This window comes from Engraulis encrasicolus, chromosome 3 (assembly GCF_034702125.1).
Source record: "Engraulis encrasicolus isolate BLACKSEA-1 chromosome 3, IST_EnEncr_1.0, whole genome shotgun sequence".
In the NCBI taxonomy this organism is placed as follows: Eukaryota; Metazoa; Chordata; class Actinopteri; order Clupeiformes; family Engraulidae; genus Engraulis; species Engraulis encrasicolus.
The window spans coordinates 33,361,877-33,381,876 of record NC_085859.1 but is presented as its reverse complement, the minus strand read 5'-3'; the positions used below and the strand labels follow the sequence as shown (position 1 = coordinate 33,381,876).

General features: G+C 46.7%; 1 protein-coding gene across 4 annotated transcripts in view; it reads right to left on the bottom strand.

Annotated features, from left to right (window-relative positions):
• The window catches only part of arid3c (AT rich interactive domain 3C (BRIGHT-like)), a 100,014-nt gene that overhangs the window by 68,502 nt on the left and 11,512 nt on the right, over window positions 1–20,000 (bottom strand). For 3 of the 4 annotated variants that reach the window (XM_063195243.1, XM_063195244.1, XM_063195246.1), the window contains exon 3: window positions 17,779–17,865. The exons of the other annotated variant lie outside the window; for it this stretch is intronic. In XM_063195243.1, the coding sequence (XP_063051313.1) occupies window positions 17,779–17,865 (87 nt within the window). The remainder of the gene's footprint in view (window positions 1–17,778; window positions 17,866–20,000) is intronic. 4 annotated transcript variants of the gene reach the window in all.

Below are 20,000 nucleotides of genomic sequence, written 5' to 3'. Positions count from 1 at the left end.
GAGAGAGACAGAGAGAGAGAGAGAGAGAGAAATAAAGAGACAGTTGAGCAAGGGAGGATGGAGGGGGGTTAGGGATGGTAGTTGGATGTGTGTGTGGGGGAGTTGCTTGGAGTTATCCCCGCACCGTTCTCACCACACACAACACACACACGCGTCACAACTGCCCCCCCTCCACCCCTGCGAGACAGAAAGAGAGGGAGAGAGAGAGAGAGAGAGAGAGAGAGAGAGAGAGAGAGAGAGAGAGAGAGAGAGAGAGAGAGAGAGAGAGAGAGAGAGAGAGAGAACGGCCAGTTCAGGGTGAACGCAGGTTGAGTTGGGGGTTGGAGGGGGAGTTAGGGATACTAGGTAGATGTGTGTGTGTGTGTGTGTGTGTGTGTGTGTGTGTGTGTGTGTGTGTGTGTGTGTGTGTGTGTGTGTGTGTGTGTGTGTGTGTGTGTGTGTGTGTGTGTGTGTGTGTGTGTGTGTGCACGCGAGTGTGTGAGTGTGTGTGTGAGTGTGTCGGGGGGTATAGACGGGAGTCATCATCCCCCCACACACACATGCGACACGTCCGCTGGCCCCTGACACTCAAAACACCCCTCCATCCTCCACCCCCACCACCTCAACCACCATCCATCCTCCGTCCACGACACGACACAACCCCAACACAGCCCCCCCTACAATAATGACATTAGGGGAGGGCGCAAAAAGACAGGAAGTCAATGGGCAGATTTGTCCAATTTAACCCCTCTGACCTGGCCATCCCATCCACTGTGTCAGCCGGACACTCCTCTCTCGCTAACCAGCCCTGACTCACAGGACCACGGGAGAGAGAGAGAGAGGAGGGGGAGAGGGATGGGGGAGAGGGGATGGGAGAGAGAGAGAGAGAGAGAGAGAGGACGGGGGGATGGATGGGGAGAGAGAGAGACGAAGGGGAGAGAGAGAGAGAGAGAGAGAGAGAGAGAGAGAGAGAGAGAGACAGAGGAGAGAGAGAGGGGGGAGAGAGAGAGAGAGAGAGAGAGAGAGAGAGAGAGAGAGAGAGAGAGAGAGAGAGAGAGAGAGAGAGAGAGAGAGAGAGAGAGAGAGAGAGAGAGAGAGAATGAGGAGGGGTAAAGGAACAGTTGAGCAAAAGAGAGGAAATAACAAGAGTAAGACACGATGGAGGAGAAAGGTGAAGGAAGAGAAAGAAAAAAGAAAGAGAAAATGGGACAAAAAGAAACAGAGGGAAAAAAACGAAAGGGAAAAATCACCAGAAGAGCATGAGAGAGCGAGAGAGAGAGAGCGAGAGAGAGAGAGAGAGAGAGAGAGAGAGAGCGAGAGCGAGAGAGAGAGAGCTGCGCGAGTTAAGAAGTACGGAAAACGAAGGAGGGAAAAAAACGAAGGCACAAAGCCAGCCGGCTGCCTGCATCCCATCAGCTGTTGCTGCCGAGCCACGCGAGCCGACGAACACGCAGACAGCGGGACGAAACGCTGATCCACCTCTCCTCTCTTCCACTTCTCATCTCCTCTCCCATCTTTCCTTTCCTCCTCCCATCTCACCTCTCCTTCCTTTCTCCACAACCCTCCTCTCTTCCTCCCTAGAAATCTCTTTTTGCCACTCTCTTTTCCACTCCTCTCCTACAAGTTCTGTTCCACTCCTCTTCCCGAATCTCCTCTCCTCTCTCCCCTCCTCACTCCTCATCCGTCCTTTTCCTCTCCTCTCCTCTTCCTCTCTTCGACTCTCCTCTCATATCTCTCTCTACGATGCCCCATAGCGTAACATGTAACGCCCCCACCCCCCATTACCATGTGTTTCCCTCCTGTCCCCATCTGTGGCGAATTGCCCCATACTCCTCCACTCTCTCTTTCTCTCTTTCTCTCTCTCTCTCTCTCTCTCTCTCTCTCTCTCTCTCTCTCCCTCTCTCTCTCTCTCTCTCTCTCTCTCAGCTTCCACCGCTCGTCCATTCACTCTCTTCACTCGTTCCTTCCTTCACTCACTCCTTCGCTCTTGCTCTCCCTCTCCCTCTCCCTCTCCTTCCCTCTCTTTCTCGACTTCTACTACTTGTTCATTCACTCGCTCCCTCTCTATCTCTCTCTCCCTCCCTCTCTCTCTCTCTCTCTCAGTCACTCGTTCGCTGGAGAGCCTGCTGGGCCCGCGCCAGCCAGCGCGTTGCCAGATAAGTCAGCGGGCCACAAGTGTGAGCAAACATTACTAGGAGGGTCAAACAAAGTGTGCTGTGACGCACCCGCTGGCAAGCGTACAGCACTCCTCGCTGTGATGAAAAAGCTCCCTCTCTCTCTTTTCTTTTCTTTTTTTCTTTTGCCGTGCTTTTCTTTTTTCCACTTTGTCTTTCCTCCTTTGGCTCGGCTGATGTTGCTGCTGGTGGCTGTTGCTATTGCCTATGCTGCACATGGGTTTGCGTCCCCCCCCCCACACACACCCTCCTCTCTTAATCCCTCTCTTGTTCTCTACCTCCTCTCTTGTTCTCTTTCTCTTCCTTTCTTTCTTTCTGCTACTGTCTGTGCTGCATGCACGTGGGCTCTCTCCTCCCTCTCTCTTTCTCCAACTCTCTTGCTCTTTACCTCCTCACTCTCTCTCTTTCTTTCTTTCTCTCGTTCTCTTTCTTTCTGGCACTATCTGTGCTGCACGTGGACTTTCACTCTCTTCCCTCTCTTTTGGTCTTTACCTCCTCTCTCTCTTTCTTTCTTTCTTTTTTTCTTTCTTTCTTTCTCTCTTTCTTTCTACTACTATCTGTTCTGCACATGGGCTTTCCGTCTCTTTCCTACCTCTTGTTCTTCACCTCCTCTCTTTTCTTTCTTTCTTTCCTTCTTTCTTTCTTTCTTTCTTTCTTTCTTTCTTTCTTTCTTTCTTTCTTTCTTTCTTTCTTTCTTTCTTTCTTTCTGTCTTTCTTTCTCTCTTTCTTTCTGCCTTTTATCCTTGTCATTGTGATGGACTACTGCCTACTGCTGCAGCTACTTATGCTTCACACAGGTTTCACACACACACACACACACACACACACACACACACACACACACACACACACACACACACACACACACACACACACACACACACACACACACACACACACACACACACACACACACACACACACACACACACCCGTTGAAGGGAGGGAGGGCAGGGGAAAAAAGCTGTGCAAACACGACACCCACTAAGGGGGGCTTCTGACACAGATAACAACACTAATCTCACTGAGCTGTGACCGAGGAGGAACAAGATGGGGGATTCAAACACCGAAACCAAAAACAAACGTAAGAATAAATAGAAAAGCCAAAAAAGAGAGGGAAGACCTCTACCTGTGGGCTACCTGTTCCATAAATTCAAATATATATATCACGTGACCTCCAAATGTTTAAATCAGATGAAGGATCAAAATGAATTCCAAACTATTAAGACAAAGTGATGCACACAAATGATCGGTGCACCAAAGCACTCCTGCAATTTATTTCTTTTTTGTTAACAGTTACTAACTCCGTGCTATCTGTGGTGGGTTTTTCAGTAACAACATAGTGTATCTACATCATTAGGTACAAGGGACTAATTGCTGTAGTAGCTATGTAATATCATGTGCTATAGTGTTGTACTTACACCGTGAATTTACTTTTACTTTTAACACCTCTGCAGAAGCCACAGACCCCCACCACATGTGCACAATGCCTGGCCAGTGTAGGCAAATTTGAAAAATAAACAAAAGCACTGGACTTATCAGTAGCGATATGCCTAATACTGTTGTACAAACAGCCTAGGTTTTAGAGAGGTATTTCTCATAAATGCTGTGGCATGAACATTGTGTATGTAGAGTATACGTCCACTACAAATTACCTGGGATAGAAAAAAATAGCACTGATAATTCTAGCCGAATACAGCCAAATATCTTGTGACTAGGGCTGCCAACCGTCCCTTGAAATATGGAATCGTCGCGCATTTAAAATTGAAAGTATGGTTCCGTATTGAACTGAAACTTAACACAATTTGGTTATAATGCAGGAAACTGCAATTAAGAAATACAACATTTTTAGGGGAGGACCCCCTGAACCCCCACGCAAATGAGGTGCCCCCAGGGAGTTGGCAACTCTACTTGTGAGAGTAGTACTGTGCAACTGTAACAACATTATTTCTGCAAACAAAAGCTGTAGAAAATTATTGTAGAAATGTGTGCAATACCGTAATAAAGTGGCTGACTCAACAGTGGCCGAATTAGCTGGAGCAGTGTCGTTAGCATTGGCAGCAATTAGCGGCAGTTGGTTGGTATTTTTTCCCACCGCTATTAACAGTGCATGAAAAATGCAAACATGTTAGTGTATTTTATATGCTGCGTGAGGCATTCTGACAATACGTGTGACTAGGGACATGAAGACAGCATGTGTGTGTGTGTGTGTGTGTGTGTGTGTGTGTGTGTGTGTGTGTGTGTGTGTGCTTGCGTGTGCGTGTGTGTCTGTGTGTGTGTGTGTCTGTGTGTGTGTGTGTGTGTGTGTGAGTGAGTGAGTGAGTGAGAGAGAGAGAGAGAGAGAGAGAGAGAGAGAGAGAGAGAGAGTGAGAGAGAGAGAGAGAGAGAGAGAGAGAGAGAGAGTGAGAGAGAGGGGGGGGGGGTTGGCCGCATGGGTGGGTGGCAGAGATGCCTGTGGTCTGTGGCTGTGGCTTTCGTCGTTTGTTATTTAAAAGGTGGCAAGAAAGTATTTTGGCAGCAACAAGTGGAAAGCAGTCAGCACTCCCCACCGCATGGTGATGTGACATTAACATACCAGCATTGCTGGCTCCAGACCCAGGAAGCGAGAGAGAGAGAGGAGCGAGGGAGAGAGAGAGAGAGAGAGAGAGAGAGAGAGAGAGAGAGAGAGAGAGAGAGAGGGAGGAAGTGAGTGAGAGGAAGAGAGAGGAAGCGTGCAAGCAAAGAAAAGAGGGAGAAAGGCAGAGCAAGAGCTTGAGAAAAAGAGAGAGATGCAGAGAGAGAGAAGGAGAGAGAGAGAGATGCAGAGAGAGAGAAGGAGAGAGAGAGAGAGATTGAGAGAGAGAGAGCAAGCAAGCAAGCTAGCAAGGGAGAGAGGTGTGAAGTTTTAGGACACTTAGGAGGAGCGCATGTGGACTCCTCCAGCCAACTGCTACGTAACTCTCACTACTTTCCTTCCAGTTGCCAAGCTCTTGTCAACCCCCACCTTTTCCTATGTCCATATCCACTTCCACCATTAACAACCAAAATCAGCAAGCAGCAAGAGTTGTAAGGGGTCGGTGTGGTGCTGGTGCTGGTGGTGTGGTGGTATGGTGGTGATGGTTGGGGGTTATGCTGATATGTTAATTTATGGTGCCGGGCCACAGGAGGAAGGCCAGGGTTCTGGATTTGCCATTAGTCATGGGGTGAGCTTCCTGGAGGGGGCCCCTGGACTGCCGCTGCCACTGCTGCTGCTGCCGCCGCCGCACTGCAGCCCCTTCCCTTGCTGTTGCTCCTGGGCAAAGCACTTCATCAGGCCGGGGCCCCGGACTCTAGAGCCCGCAGGGGCCACGCTTACACACACACGCATGCATGTATGCACGCACGCACACACACACACGCACTACACTACTACGTTTACACACATGCATAAACACAGACATGTAGGTTGTGCACAGAGACACACACACACACACACACACACACACACACACACACACACACACACACACACACACACACACACACATACACCAACACACACACACACACACACACACACACACACACACACACACACACACACACACACACACACACACACACACACACCCACACCAGAACAGAGTGAGAGGGGTTTCCCTGCTTAATACATCCTACTCGACAAGACACAAACACATGTGCAGACTTACACTTATGTTACACACACACAAGACACACTTACACACATACCTGCTGGGGCTCTGTACAACACACAAGTGCACGCACACACAAGTGCACACACACACAGACACACGCACACACACGCACGCGCACACGCACACACACGCACACACACACACACAAACACACACATCCTCCAGAGCTACCACACTACCACCCCCCCCCAACCCACACACACACCTCATCCTGTACTTAACGGCTAGCAGGCTGGATAAATAGCACGGTGGCGATGTGGGTCACTTGGAAAAAAGCCGGTACGGCACGGCACCCCGCGGCGTATAAATAATGCAATTGGGGCCGTAACGCGAGCACAGAGCGCAAAGCACAGAGCAGCGCTGGCCCGACACCACACGGGGCTAACGTAACACCCACCCACACACACACACACACACACACACACACACACACACACACACACACACACACACACACACACACACACACACGCACACACACACACACACCTGGGGCTCGCTACAACTCACGACCACCACACACAAACAGTAGTGGTAAGGTAACTAACAGTCAGAAGACATACAGTACACACACTGATACACACACACATACAACACACACTGATAAACACACACACTGACGGATACACACACGCCGACGGATAAACACGCACGCATGCACGAACGCACGCCAGCACGTGCACACGCACGGCAGCACGTGCACACACACACACACACACACACACACACACACACACACACACACACACACACACACACACACACACACACACACACACACACACACACACACACACACACACACACACACACACACACACACACACACACACACACACACACACACACACACACAGTGTTTCCCATCTTGTTAGTCAAGGTGGTATAGGTTTCACAGGTCATTCTTTAACAGACTATCTTGTGCAGTTTCATATGAAAGATGAAATTGAAACTCCTAAAGTGAAGTGACTACAGAAATGACATTAATAACATAAAACCTTTCTCTGTCCATGGGAACTAGTCAGGATAGGAGGCCAGTTGGGCGCCTTAACAATTACAGCAAGTGCTGGGGGAAACCCTTAGCACACACAAACACACTACATCAACCTGTTGAAACTGTCTCTCTCTGTTTGTCACACATACAGTATACATACATACATGCACACACGCACACACACATACAGTATACACACACACATGCACACACGCACACACATGCACACGCATACACGCACACACACTTGGTAAACTGATAAATAGGAAGGTTCAAGGCGTTGCCCAAGATGAACAGCTGCTGAAGTGAGAGGAAGAGAGGAGAAGGAAGGAAGAAGAGAGGAGGTCAGGAGGTAGGGAAGAGATGGGAGAAGTGGAGGTGGAGGAGGAGGGCTGGATGAGGTAGGGGCAGAGGAGGAGGTAAACAGCGAGAACATGACTGAATTTGTTTCTTTTCCCCCTCCTCTCTCTCTGGAGTCTCTGGAGGTCCCTTATCTCTCCCTCTCTCTCTCTCTCTCTCTCTCTCTCTCTCTCTCGCTCTCTCTCTCTGGAGGTCCCTCATCTCTCTTTCTCTCTCACACTCTCTCTCCCTCCGTGCTTACTGGCTTTGTGCCATAAACACAGGCATTCGTATGACCAAAGTTGTTATTACATAGAACATAATGAAAAGCATCTCTCGCGCGCTCTCTCTCTCTCTCTAACGCTCCCTGTCTCTCACCTTACAACACAGGACCTGAGCATAGTAGAACCCTATAAGAAGCAAAGAGAAGAAAAGAGCAGAAACGAGCAAAAAAAAGTAGAGGAAGGGAAGGCTCATTAGTCTTCCCCAGCTGAGCAGGGGCTTTGCCGTATCAACAGAGAGAGAGAGAGAGAGAGAGAGAGAGAGAGAGAGAGAGAGAGAGAGAGAGAGAGAGAGAGAGACGCTCGGACGGCCGACTGACCAGCCGGCCTTTTATGGGGCCTGACAGGCAGGCTCGAAATGGTTCCCATACCCGCGATAGCATTTCCCCTTTTATAGGCCCGCCAGCCACACAGTAAAAAAAAATGCTGTGTTAATTCAACACTTGGGGAGTCGATTTAACATCTTTTAGAGTGTATTGGATCCCAGGGAACTCTCTCTACAGTTACAAGTGTTGAATTCACCCTGTGCAGCAAATACAGCCAGCCGCTTGCTCTTGTGAGTCTCTCTCTTGTATGTCTCCACACTGGCCACTGATCACTCGGCTCCCAGGCCCACACCGCACCACAGCGGCAGTGTTGCCAGATTGGGCGGTTTCCCGCCCAATTGGGCTGCTTAGAATGGCCGTCTGCAGATAAAAATGGCACTTGGGCAGGTTTTTCTGCTAATTTTTGGCCATAGTAATCAATAGAATTGAGCGGGATTTAGTGCTTCCAGGCGGGTTTTTAACATGCTTTTGGGCTGGAAACCATCAGTCTCATCTGGCAACCCTGCACATCGGCTGGCTCCACAGGCATTATCGTTACCCATGGCCAGACGACATAAATCCCAGTGTATTATTGGCTGTAGCGGGGGCTAACGCAGCCAATTGAAGCGGGATGGATTCAGGGGGTGGGGGGGTGGGGGATAAGATAAAGAGGTGAGTGATTGGGTGGAGGTGGGTAATGTGAGGAGTGAGGAGTGAGGAGGTTGGGTGGGGGGGGGGATGGGTTTTTACAGTCGACTATCTATCTAGCCCGAATCTATTTGTCTTTGTTGCTCATAACTCGCTCGGTTGGCTTGATGTTTCATTTCCGACTCCAGGGTTTGGGAGTTCAAACATATGGGGCCATGTCGCGCTTGCTATACGCTCCTAAGATGGCATATACGGTGAAGTGGAACTGGCTACTTTGTCATATGACTTGTGTTATGACTCTCCTGTCTGCTCCTATGAGTTTTCAAGTTTGCCTGGATCGCCCCATATCAGTTATTGTACTCTCTGTGGCTTCACTCATAAATCTGTTTGCTAGCAATACTCTGTAAATATGACTTGTTTGATTCAACATTCTGACACTGAACAAACAATTCTACTGTCTTAGGAGTTCAGTCCCTCTCTCTCTCTCTCTCTCTCTCTCTCTTCTCTTTTCCCTGCCCCCTCCACCTCTCTTGCTGTGCACACATACATACAGTCAGGGCTCTAAATTAACTTTTTTCATCACCAGCCAAAATGGCCGGTAGATGACGTTAATCTTACTAGCCAAACACACACTGACTAATAGGAGAAAAAGTGGCTAGTAAGTTGGTCTTTTCTACCAGCCAAACTGAAATTGCACCAGCATTTGACCACCCGTTGAGCCCTGCATGCTGTATACTCTCAATATTAATTTGTAGCAATAATGTGTAGCGGGAAAAAAAAAACACAAAGTCTGAACTGAAGCAAAAAACGCAGACAAGAGTACACAGATGTGTGGCTTTCTCTGCTCCAGCTGTCACGATTTGCAAATGCACATAGAGGCTCTTTTCAACCCCCCCCCCCCCCCTCTCCCTCTTCCACCCTGCTGGGGCTGATCTAATCTTGTTGCAATAATCAAATTTTTGTAATAGATGACCGTAAATCAGGCCATAAATCAAATGACATATGGCGCAAGACTTCAATGGCGGGGTGGGGGGAATTCACCATCGCCACCCCCTCCTCTACACTCCCCTTTCTGCCCTTCTAGTTAGTTACAACACCCTAGAAAAACAAGGTCCCCAGGAAAAGGGTGCTCTCTCTCTTTCTCCCTCTTTCTCTCTCTCTTTCTCTCTCTCTGTTTAAGTGAGAAAGTGAGTGAGTGAGACAGAACACACATGCACAAACAAACAGATATATATATATATATAGAGAGAGAGAGAGTGACAGAGAGAGAGAGAGAGAGAGAGAGAGAGAGAGAGAGAGAGAATGAGACGGAGACGGAGACAGAGTCAGAGAGTCAGAGAGACAGCCCCCATTCGACCAATGACAAGCTGCTGAAACAACAGCGCAAACACTGAATTCCTCCTCATCTGTCGCTCACAAACGCTAGTTACTAGCGAAGAAGGAGGGAGTTGGTTAGAGATAAATAATTGGAGGAAGAGGGTCAGGAATCCGGGTTGGGGGGTGGGGTGGGGTGGGATGGTATTGCTACAGGAGGTTGGGGGGCTGGGCCTTGGGCCTGGGAGGCAATGCTGGAACCAGAGGAGGGGGAAGGGAAGGGACGTGATGTGAAGGGAAGGGAAGGGAAGGGGGCGAAGAGGCGGGCTATTAAATTTATGACTCAAACTGCCACATCATCAGAGGGGGTTGGCATTTCCTGTGCACGGCAAGACGGGTCAAAGCTCCATTGTGCTAGGGCAGATGGGGAAGACATCAAGACAAATTACTACATCTTCGACAACAAATACCTTATCCTGTGTGTGCATGCGATAAGCAAATAAATAAAACATATGATAAGGCAATTGGATAAGTGTGAAGAATGTGTGTGTGTGTGTGTGTGTGTGTGTGTGTGTGTGTGTGTGTGTGTGTGTGTGTGTGTGTGTGTGTGTGTGTGTGTGTGTGTGTGTGTGTGTGTGTGTGTGTGTGTGTGTGTGTGTGTGTGTGCGTGTGCGTGTGTGCGCGTGTGTGCGTGTGTTCCCTCATCTGCGTATTTATCTCTGTGTGTGTGTTTTGTGTGTATGCGCGTCAATGCTGGGTGGGGGGTTGGATCAAAACAAAATCTAAAACGGTTAAGTCCTGTTGAAAGTTCGCGCCCATATTAAGTAAAGGCATAGGAGTATCACATGATGCCACTTAACGGAGACAAATTCAAATCTTATTTGACGTTAACCATGAAAAACACAGATCGTTTGCAATTGGCTCTGAGCCCCCCGGGCCCCCACACCCCCCCCTCTCTCTCCATGGACAATAAGTGGAGTGGAGTGGTGTGGAGCATACGCTCATCCTCCCTCCCTCCCTCCCTCCTGTTAATTTTGCAGATAAGCTTAACCATTAGTATCTCAGAATACAATTTAGTGTTTCATGAAATGTTGATTCATTTAAAACACTTTCAATTGTGACATTACGGGGTAGGGTAGAACATTTGCCCTACAATAAAAGGAATGGTTCAGTTATTTAGCTATTCCGTTCGGTTAGTTTCAGCTATCGTCAGTTGAGCAATACAGTAGGAAAAAAGCAGAGAGACTCTTCACTGTTTTATTTCCACTTGGATATCATTATGTTTTATGTAGGCCAAGATACCCGCTCTGTCACTTCACTCTTTTTCAGCCTTTCTGACCCAATGCGTAGATAGGGCAAAGTCTTTTAATACCCTGAGAAATGGAGAAAAAAAACATCAGGAACAAGCTAATTCAGTTACTTTTTCATAACTCAGATACTGTCATTAAATCGTAAACGGACATACAGTACGTCCTTCATGGGAGGACGCTGTACTGTACATGATGTGCATATGTTACTGTATGTGTGTCACATTCATATAATAGATTGCAAAGGCGTAGCTGCCTGTGTGACAGTGACTGCTGACACGGAAGGCTTAGGGGCGGGTGACAATGGCGGACAAGAGGGTCCTCCCTCGTTACCACTTGACAGGGCCGTTGACAGCTTTTGCTAGGCCCAGGACAAAGTCATTTGAAAGGGCCCCCAACCCAATAAATACAATGTAATGGGGACCCGATTCTGGGCCCGGGGCAGCATACCCGTTTGTTCCCCCCTATCGGGGGGCCTGCCACTTGACATAGCCAAGGAGGTAGTCCGTTTCCTATGTCCTGCAGTGCACAATACAAACGTTAAGAAATGTAAACGAAACAACAACAAAAATCACAAAAAACAATGAGCTCATGCGTTGTTTCGATGCCATATGATGGCCTGCCTGACACAGTTGGTCCATTTTTTATGGTACTATTTTGTGCAAGTGCGGAGCATGACATTACATTACTTTATATTGCATTTGGTAGACGCTTTATAACCAAAGCGACTTACAAACGAGAAGCACACACAAGTGCAGCAAAAACCAAGGATGTGGTTTTTTTATTCAATCTCTCGGAGCATCGGTTCTATGTACATCTTCCTGACGGTTAGTGGAATCACTCAAGTCTCTTATTCAATTCACTTCATTTCACATTTTTATATTGTGGGAAAAGCTGTCTACTGGGGGAGCGCTCATGTTCAGCAACGGACAGACTCTGTCTGACAGAGGAAACCCTTAAATAAGCAACTATGAGGGGTTGCACTGAATTATTGACGAGAGAGAGAGAGAGAGAGAGAGAGAGAGAGAGAGAGAGAGAGTGAGAGAGAGAGAGAGAACATGAGACTCATGAGGGCATCGTAGTAGTGAGCAGTCTACTCATCCTCTTCTCCTCCGCGGAGTGGTGGAGGAGTCGAGGAGAAGAGAAGAGAGCGAACAAGGGAATTAGAAAGAATGACAGAGTGATGCGGGATTACTAGACAACAAAATGACAGATTGGCGTATGGAAACTCGACAAAGTCCTAATCCACTGTAACACACATGTGCTCTACATGGCTCACAAGACGTACGCGTGTGCACACACACACACACACACACACACACACACACACACACACACACACACACACACACACACACACACACACACACACACACACACACACACACACACACACACACGCACACACATCTCACATACTACAGTATAACAAACTCTGTTCATAAAACGAACACACTGGCCAAGAACCTACACGCAATTCTAATACTGCCTTAACCCAATGTCTTCTTAACTCTCCTTGCACAAGTCCCATTTGATCCATATAACACAGGCATTGACCGGCATTGACCACTCTGCTCAGCTAAGCAATCGGGTTCATCTCTGCTCTAATCTGTGTGTGTGTGTGTGTGTGTGTGTGTGTGTGTGTGTGTGTGTGTGTGTGTGTGTGTGTGTGTGTGTGTGTGTGTGTGTGTGTGTGTGTGTGTGTGTGGGTGTGTGTGTGTGTATGTGTGTGTGTGTGTGTGTGTGTGTGTGTGTGTGTGTGTGGCTTTGTGTGTGTATGTGTGTGTGTGTGTGTGTGTGTGTATTTTTTCTTCTTCTCCTTTAAATGCCTTGATCCCCCTTAGTGATCTCTGACCAAGTAAGGAGACCAGCAGCGGCTAAGTAGTGTTTTATAGCGCGCGCTCGCAATGTAGGTCAGGGGTCGGCAGATTCTGCTTATGCTAACCAGAAACAAAGTGTCAGCAGGCCCATGTTAAATTTCACACGAGCGAATGCTGATTAAAGAGGATCACGTTGCATCTGACACACATTCCTTAAAGCCACAGTGGCTCCTTTTCCTCCCCTCTACGTTTCTTTGGCTTTGGCAAATAAGTCTTGGTGGTCCACGGTGGAAACGTGGCTAGTGGTGGTTCAAGGAAGCAATAAGAACCGTGTACGACAGTACAAGGCGGTTTAAAAATAACTGTTTAGAAAGAACACACGGAATGCTAATAGGCAAAGAGTTCTGAATGGAGTCGATTGCATTCCATAGCAAACTAAGACTGCAATGCTTTTACTTCTGCTTTAAGTAATTGATTTCTCTTTTTTCTTCAAATCGTTACTAAAATATCATAGAATCCATGATGTTACAGTACACTTTGTTTACGATATTTATTGCACGACCTCAATCTGGTAATTGACGGGCATAACTCATCAACCCACCGGTCCTCAGTGTAAAAATATATGTGTTGGGTTAAAGCGCAAATAATCCATGGCACTTAATTCACGGCAGGCCTCACAGGCTGCTCTCGTTTCCGTTTCGCTATCTGTTATAAATTTTTATTGGGTCAAGATCACCCCCCGAAGAGCGCTGTTGACCAGATTTTCGGCTCAGGACCCTCTGGGTGAGTAGCCTGCCTGACGCCAGAAGGAAATGTACAGAGCACCCCCCCCTTCTCTCTCCTTCTCTCTCTCTCTCTCTCTCTCTCTCTCTCTCTCTCTCTCTCTCTCTCTCTCTCTCTCTCTCTCTCTCCTACACTCTCACTTTAAGGAATGCTGATTTGCTACTGAAATATATGGGCCTCTATTGGCTTTTTGGGGAGGGGGTTGGGGCAACGGAGGGGTCAATATTGATTTTTCATTCCCGTGTGGGCAGCCTTGAATAATCCTTTCCCCCCCACTCGTAAGTTCTTTTATACACACGGACATTTGTCAGGCAGCAGTGGCGGGAATAGAATGACACTGGTAGGAAAAAAACAAATCCATTACCTTGTCAAATTTCTATTTAACATCATTAGCCCCCTTATTCAGAGAAAATAGGATAATGCTTTCAGCTGATAGCGCTTGCTGTCTCCTCCTTTTTTGGTGGGGTGGTAAATCAAGATAGGGCATGTTTCCCTGGGAAACATTCATCTGTGTCCGAGGCAGGAATCTCGCACATCTGCGTAGCGAAAGTGGCTCATAACCGGTCGTTGTATATATCTATTTACTTTCTAAATCTAACCCCACCTATTAGTCTGTAGTACTGTTCTCTACTTTCTGTCGTTGCCCAAGTAGATCTTGAGGATTGGTGGTGATGTCTTTCCTTAATGCATCCACTTCACACTGCAGCACCGACGGACAGGATATTTGGGCAAGTCACAGCGCAATCTTCACACGAGATGTTGAGAGACCTCAAAGTTATAACCTCCCTTGTTTGAGCAGTCTACCTTTGCAATGAAACCAACAAAGAAAACCAACGAAAAAAGGACAAGCATGTCTACTTTTCTTTTTCCAGAGAAAAGTAAAGAGGACATACCGGAGGTTTGAAAAAAAAAGATCTACTCGATATTGATTTAAGCTACACTTCAATCTTAACTTACTGATTGCCTCCCAAGGTCTCTTTGAGGCACCAGGGAGCCCGGCAGAACTCTCTTCATTACTCTTAAGATGACCACGGATATGTCTTAATGAAGTATTAAGCCAATTGTGTCTTGAAGCAAAGTGAAAGTTTTGTTATTATTTGGCCCATGCAACTAACTGAATTTGGTGCCGAGAATGTCTCCACTCGAATCCACCAAAGGGCTTTGAGTGTCCAAAGGGATCTAACTTCACTTTGAGTTTTATTTGCAGCTGTGGTGTCAGTCGGAGGGGGGGAAATGAGTGTTTTTATTTAACTTGGCACATACTGAGCACCTCACACTGCTCCACACAGTAATTACTTGGTCAATCTCAAACCTACAGAACCTGCCATCTCATCTCAACACAATATTGAGACTGTGCTAGCTTCGCTACCTTCTTGTTGATCGACAGACTTTAAAGCAATATATTGTGTGTATTCAATGTCATATAAGGGTAAAAACGAGGTAAAATACTGTAGATTTTTGACAGTTTTTAAAAAGCATAAAAATCATAGCTAGTGGCAGTTCAATTGCAGTCCTGAAATAACATACAATGTGTAAACACATTTTTTTCTCGCGAGGAATAGTACTGTCACAATCACAAACAAGTTTTTTCTTGTCTTCTGCTATTTTGAAAATTCGAATCTATTCTACCAAGTTCATGTGCTTGCTAGAGAATGTGCTGCTTAACATTCAGAAACTTTCATAAGAATTATCGTCAAAATATTTTTGAATTATTGAATAGGCTGCATACTACTTTTTAAATAAAGGCACAACATTGTGCAGCTTTTTCCTCATCAACGTGTTACATGCTGCAACCAAACAACAACTTACAGTAAGTTGGAAAGGTATCTAACACTCCAAGCACAAGAGAACGCTTGCTCTATATACTTGTCGAGAACAAATAACGCACTTCATGTCTCCGAGGCGGATCTCTTAGTCATGTTTGGGAGGGGAAGGTAGGTATCAATGCCTTTCATTTTGTTTCGGGGCTGCGAGGGACCACTAACCCCCTCACTTTGTTTTGGTTTCAAATGCTTCATATTTCCCATCAGGCCAGATAAATCATCTTTACAGCTGCCCGGGAACAGCAGGGTGCAGGGGAAATGTGCAGGATAAACAACACCTCGGGCCCCCGATATGAGACCCACACACACTGCTTTTCCTATTAATTGTGGCCCTGCTTTTCTCTTGTGCCAAGGTCTCCTATTTCTCTCGTTCTTTCGTTCTCTTGTTCTCTCTCTCTCTCTCTCTCTCTCTCTCTCTCTCTCTCTCTCTCTCTCTTTCTCTCTCTCTCTCTCTGCTGTCGTTTACCGAGCTGCAAATCTTTTAGCACATTGCTGCGACTTTATTGCAATCCCAGCCTTAAACAATTGCCAATTAAGCAAAGAAAAAAAGAGCTGTTTCCCTTGTTAAACAAGAAGCAGAAGAACAAAAAAGAGGGGAAAAAGAGATGCTCAGCAAATGGAGGGAGCACGGGACGAACAAACTGTTCAGGTAAAAAAAAGCTTAATAAAAAAAAACAAATGGACAGGAATAAATAGATAAAATAAACAAACAAACAAACAGGCAAACAGGAGACGCGACGAGGCCCTCAGCTGCAGAGGTGGGGAATGCTTTTTCACATGCATGTGGAATTCTGGCTCTAATTGACCCGGGGATTCATTGGTCCCCATTAAATCCAATGTGGTCTCTCTCACCTCTCTGCTGCTGGGAGAGGGAGGCTTGACCTGGAGACAAATGGTGCTCTCTTTACTCCGCTTTAACCTACACCTACACACTACAGCTAAACTTGTAACCAGAACACAACACTAGCTAGACTCTCTCTCTCTCTCTCTCTCTCTCTCTCTCTCTCTCTCTCTCTCTGTCTCTCTCTCTCTCGCTCTCTCTCTCTCTCTCTCTCTCTCTCTCTCTCTCTCTCTCTCTCTCACACTCACACACACACACACACACACACACAGACACACACACACACTCTCTCTCTCTCTCTCTCACACACACACACACACACACACACACACACACACACACACACACACACACACACACACACACACACACACACACACACACACACACACACACACACACACACACACAAACACGTGCAATAATCTCCCAAATACAGGTCATAAAGCATATCAGGACATGAGTTGAAAAATTCATCATCCACGCATGAGAAATTCGTCTCTGGCTATTTGCAGCCCTGGCAGATTTACAACTGTTGCTACTGGCAGAAAAAGGAAAACAAAATCTCGTATCCGACAGGGAGAGCAGGGGCTTTCTAAGAAATATCCAGGCCACTCTCTGTTAACGGCACAGAATGGTAGTATCAGTGAAGTAACAACAAAGAATGGGCAAAATACGTAACTTTGAATGCGAGTGTTAGTATTAGGAATATTAAGTATGAATAGGACCACCAGACTGTAAAAAAGTGAGTGCATGAGAGAGAGAGAGAGAGAGAGAGAGAGAGAGAGAGAGAGAGAGAGAGAGAGAGAGAGAGAGAGAGAGAGAGAGAGAGAGAGAGAGAGAGAGAGAGCAGAGAGCTACCTTACTACCAGCTGCTCTATCCCACTATCACACCTCTCTGCCCCAAAAAAGTTATTGTCTTGTGGCGTTCCGGAAGGCAGGGGCAGGCAGGCTGGGAGTGTCAGATGAGACATATGGCCCGGTGGCTATTGTTAGCCCCCCAGTAGCCTGTCACTGCCTTGGGGCGTGGGCCTGTGTGTGGCATCTGATTGTAAGTGTTGGGTGGTGGGGTTGGTTTTGGGGAAGGTGGTGGGGTGGGGTGGGGTGAGGAGATCAATGACTTGGGAGTGATAGAGACTTGAGCGAGAGTGACAGGGACAGAGAGAGAGAGAGAGAGAGAGAGAGAGAGAGAGAGAGAGAGAGAGAGAGAGAGAGAGAGACAGAGAGACAGAGAGACAGAGAGACAGAGAGAGGGAGAAAAAAAGAAAGAGGGAGGGAGAGAGAGAGAGAGAGAGAGAGAGAGAGAGAGAGAGAGAGAGAGAAAGCGAGCGAGAGAGACAGAGAGACAGAGAGACAGAGAGAGGGAGAAAAAAAGAAAGACGGAAAGAGAGAGGGAGGGAGAGAGAGAGAGAGAGAGAGACAGAGAGAGAGAGAGAGAGAGAGAGAGAGAGAGAGAGAGAGCAATATGGGGATTGCATGGGGGGATGTGTACTAACCTCCTGAATGAGAGATGAGGAACCACCACCGAAAGCAAGGCCTGAATTTCCCAGCTTCCTCTCTGTCCCACTGGCTTTTCCTGACTCCTGACATATTTCAGAAGAGGGGGGGCACAGATGAAAGATCAGTTGGCATTGCATTTGGGGACGGCGACAAAACAAAACAAAAAAATCTTGCATTTTGACTGTCACAAGCCACCATAAATAGGTTGACAATGACAGAGTTTTTGGCAATCCCAAATCAATCTTGTGTATGCAAAGGAATCACCTCAATGTCTGTTGCATGTCTCAGGAAAAAAAAATCTGAAAAATACTTTGTCTAATCATTTGAGAATTATTTCATGATTATTCTCTATTTACAATACCTGCAGGTGTTCTGTCATCTATCTGACATGGTAATCCAAAGCTTCCTTATCGACAAGAGTGATATTTAATGCAAAAACGCCCCACATGCAAAAGGCATTGGGGTATTCCATGCAAACACCCATGCAAAAAGGTGAAAAGTGTTAGTAACCTCCACGACAACAAAACACGGTTAGAACAAGTGAGAGAGCTGTGCATCCTGCCCCCAAGGCTGGCTCCACCACACCTTAGATTTGCATCAGCCAATGCAAAATAAACAATACTGATGAATGATGCCCCCCCAACCCCCCTTGTCTGGACCCAACAGCCACTCTTACTGTATGCCCAGACCAACAGCAACAAAAGCAAAGAAACCAAAGCAGCTTCTCTTTTACACATTTTGAATCAACTTTATTCTATCATTTCATCATCATATCAATGTTCTATATTTTTTGAGGACGTGCACCCTTTCAGATAGCTGAACTACTTGTAAGTCTTTGGATATGTGAAGCTATGTTGTTACATTTAATAGCCACACTCCAAAATATAAGTCTTATTCTGATACATTGGGTAGCATGACAGACGTTTCAACCTGAGCTATCTTCAGCATCTTACTGACATGAGGCTGGACACATGATATCTTGATGACGTGACACATGACTCGTGATCTGACAATGGAATGTGTGATTTAGATCATCATTGTGGAACACTGCGTTCATGCGTGTGTAAATGTGTACATGTCCATGTGTAAATGTGTACATGTCCGTTCACTAACTTCTGCAACATCATCCAGACGACGAACGCAGCTCTTTGGATAAGCAACGAAACGTCTTTCAAGCTACAAGAACAAGTCCAGCTGCTTACTACATTAAACCCTTTGGATTAAATCCAGTGGATTACACAAAATAGATTCATAGCTCATCGCTACAAAGTTAGATTGATTTTAACCTCTCTTTTTTGTTATGAGTTTCAGCTAATTGGGCAATCTGAGTTTTTGTCGTGGAAAAATACTAACTTCTACTAATATGGTCAGGTGCAGGAGCATCATAATGGGGGGGCAGGGATTAAATATATCTAGATATATAATGGGGTGGGGTGGGGGATCTATTGGACCTGTTTGTTCATAGCATCCAGAATGTGTGTTGCTACGCCCCTGGACTGCAGCACCAACACATACAGGAGCAGCATGGGCCTTTATTAAAGGCATCAGCCCAGTCCGGGGATTAGACCCATGAGCTAATTTACTTATGCTACACCTGATCTTTAGCAAACCCTCCTCCTCCAGCACTACCTCCACCTGAATCAGATTGACCAAGGGCAGTCCGAGATTACCCTCAATCTCGTAAATAGTTCAGTATCCGCGCAGGAGATTGAGAGGGGAGTTGGACAGGGGGAAGAGGGGAGAAACAAGAGAGAAGGAGAGGAGTGGCGAACAGAGGAGAGAAGAGGAGAGGAGAGGGAAGGGAAGGAGAGGAGGGGAAAAGAGAGAGGGGGTCAGCAGTAGCCAGCTCATATCACTAACAGCGATGGCCAGTGGGTGATTGGCAGATGAAATTCCACCTCCACGCGTCGCAAACATTCGAGCCAAAGTCCAGAAAAAAAGTCAAACTATATTAGCACTAGCACTGCAGTATGCGGTAGTGCTCATGATAAAATGAATAGCTGTTTTGTCTGATAGGAGGTAATGGTACTGTCAAGAGTATGATAAACAGCTATTGGGGTGAGAAGTGGTAAACAGAAAATTGAGACCTGGGCAGATACTTGTATTATGTAATATCCTGTGGTGCAATCGGACAGGAACAAACATACAGTATACCGTTTACAGTATAGATATTTAAATACACATACTGTATACTGCATATACTCCAAATGCCGGTGCA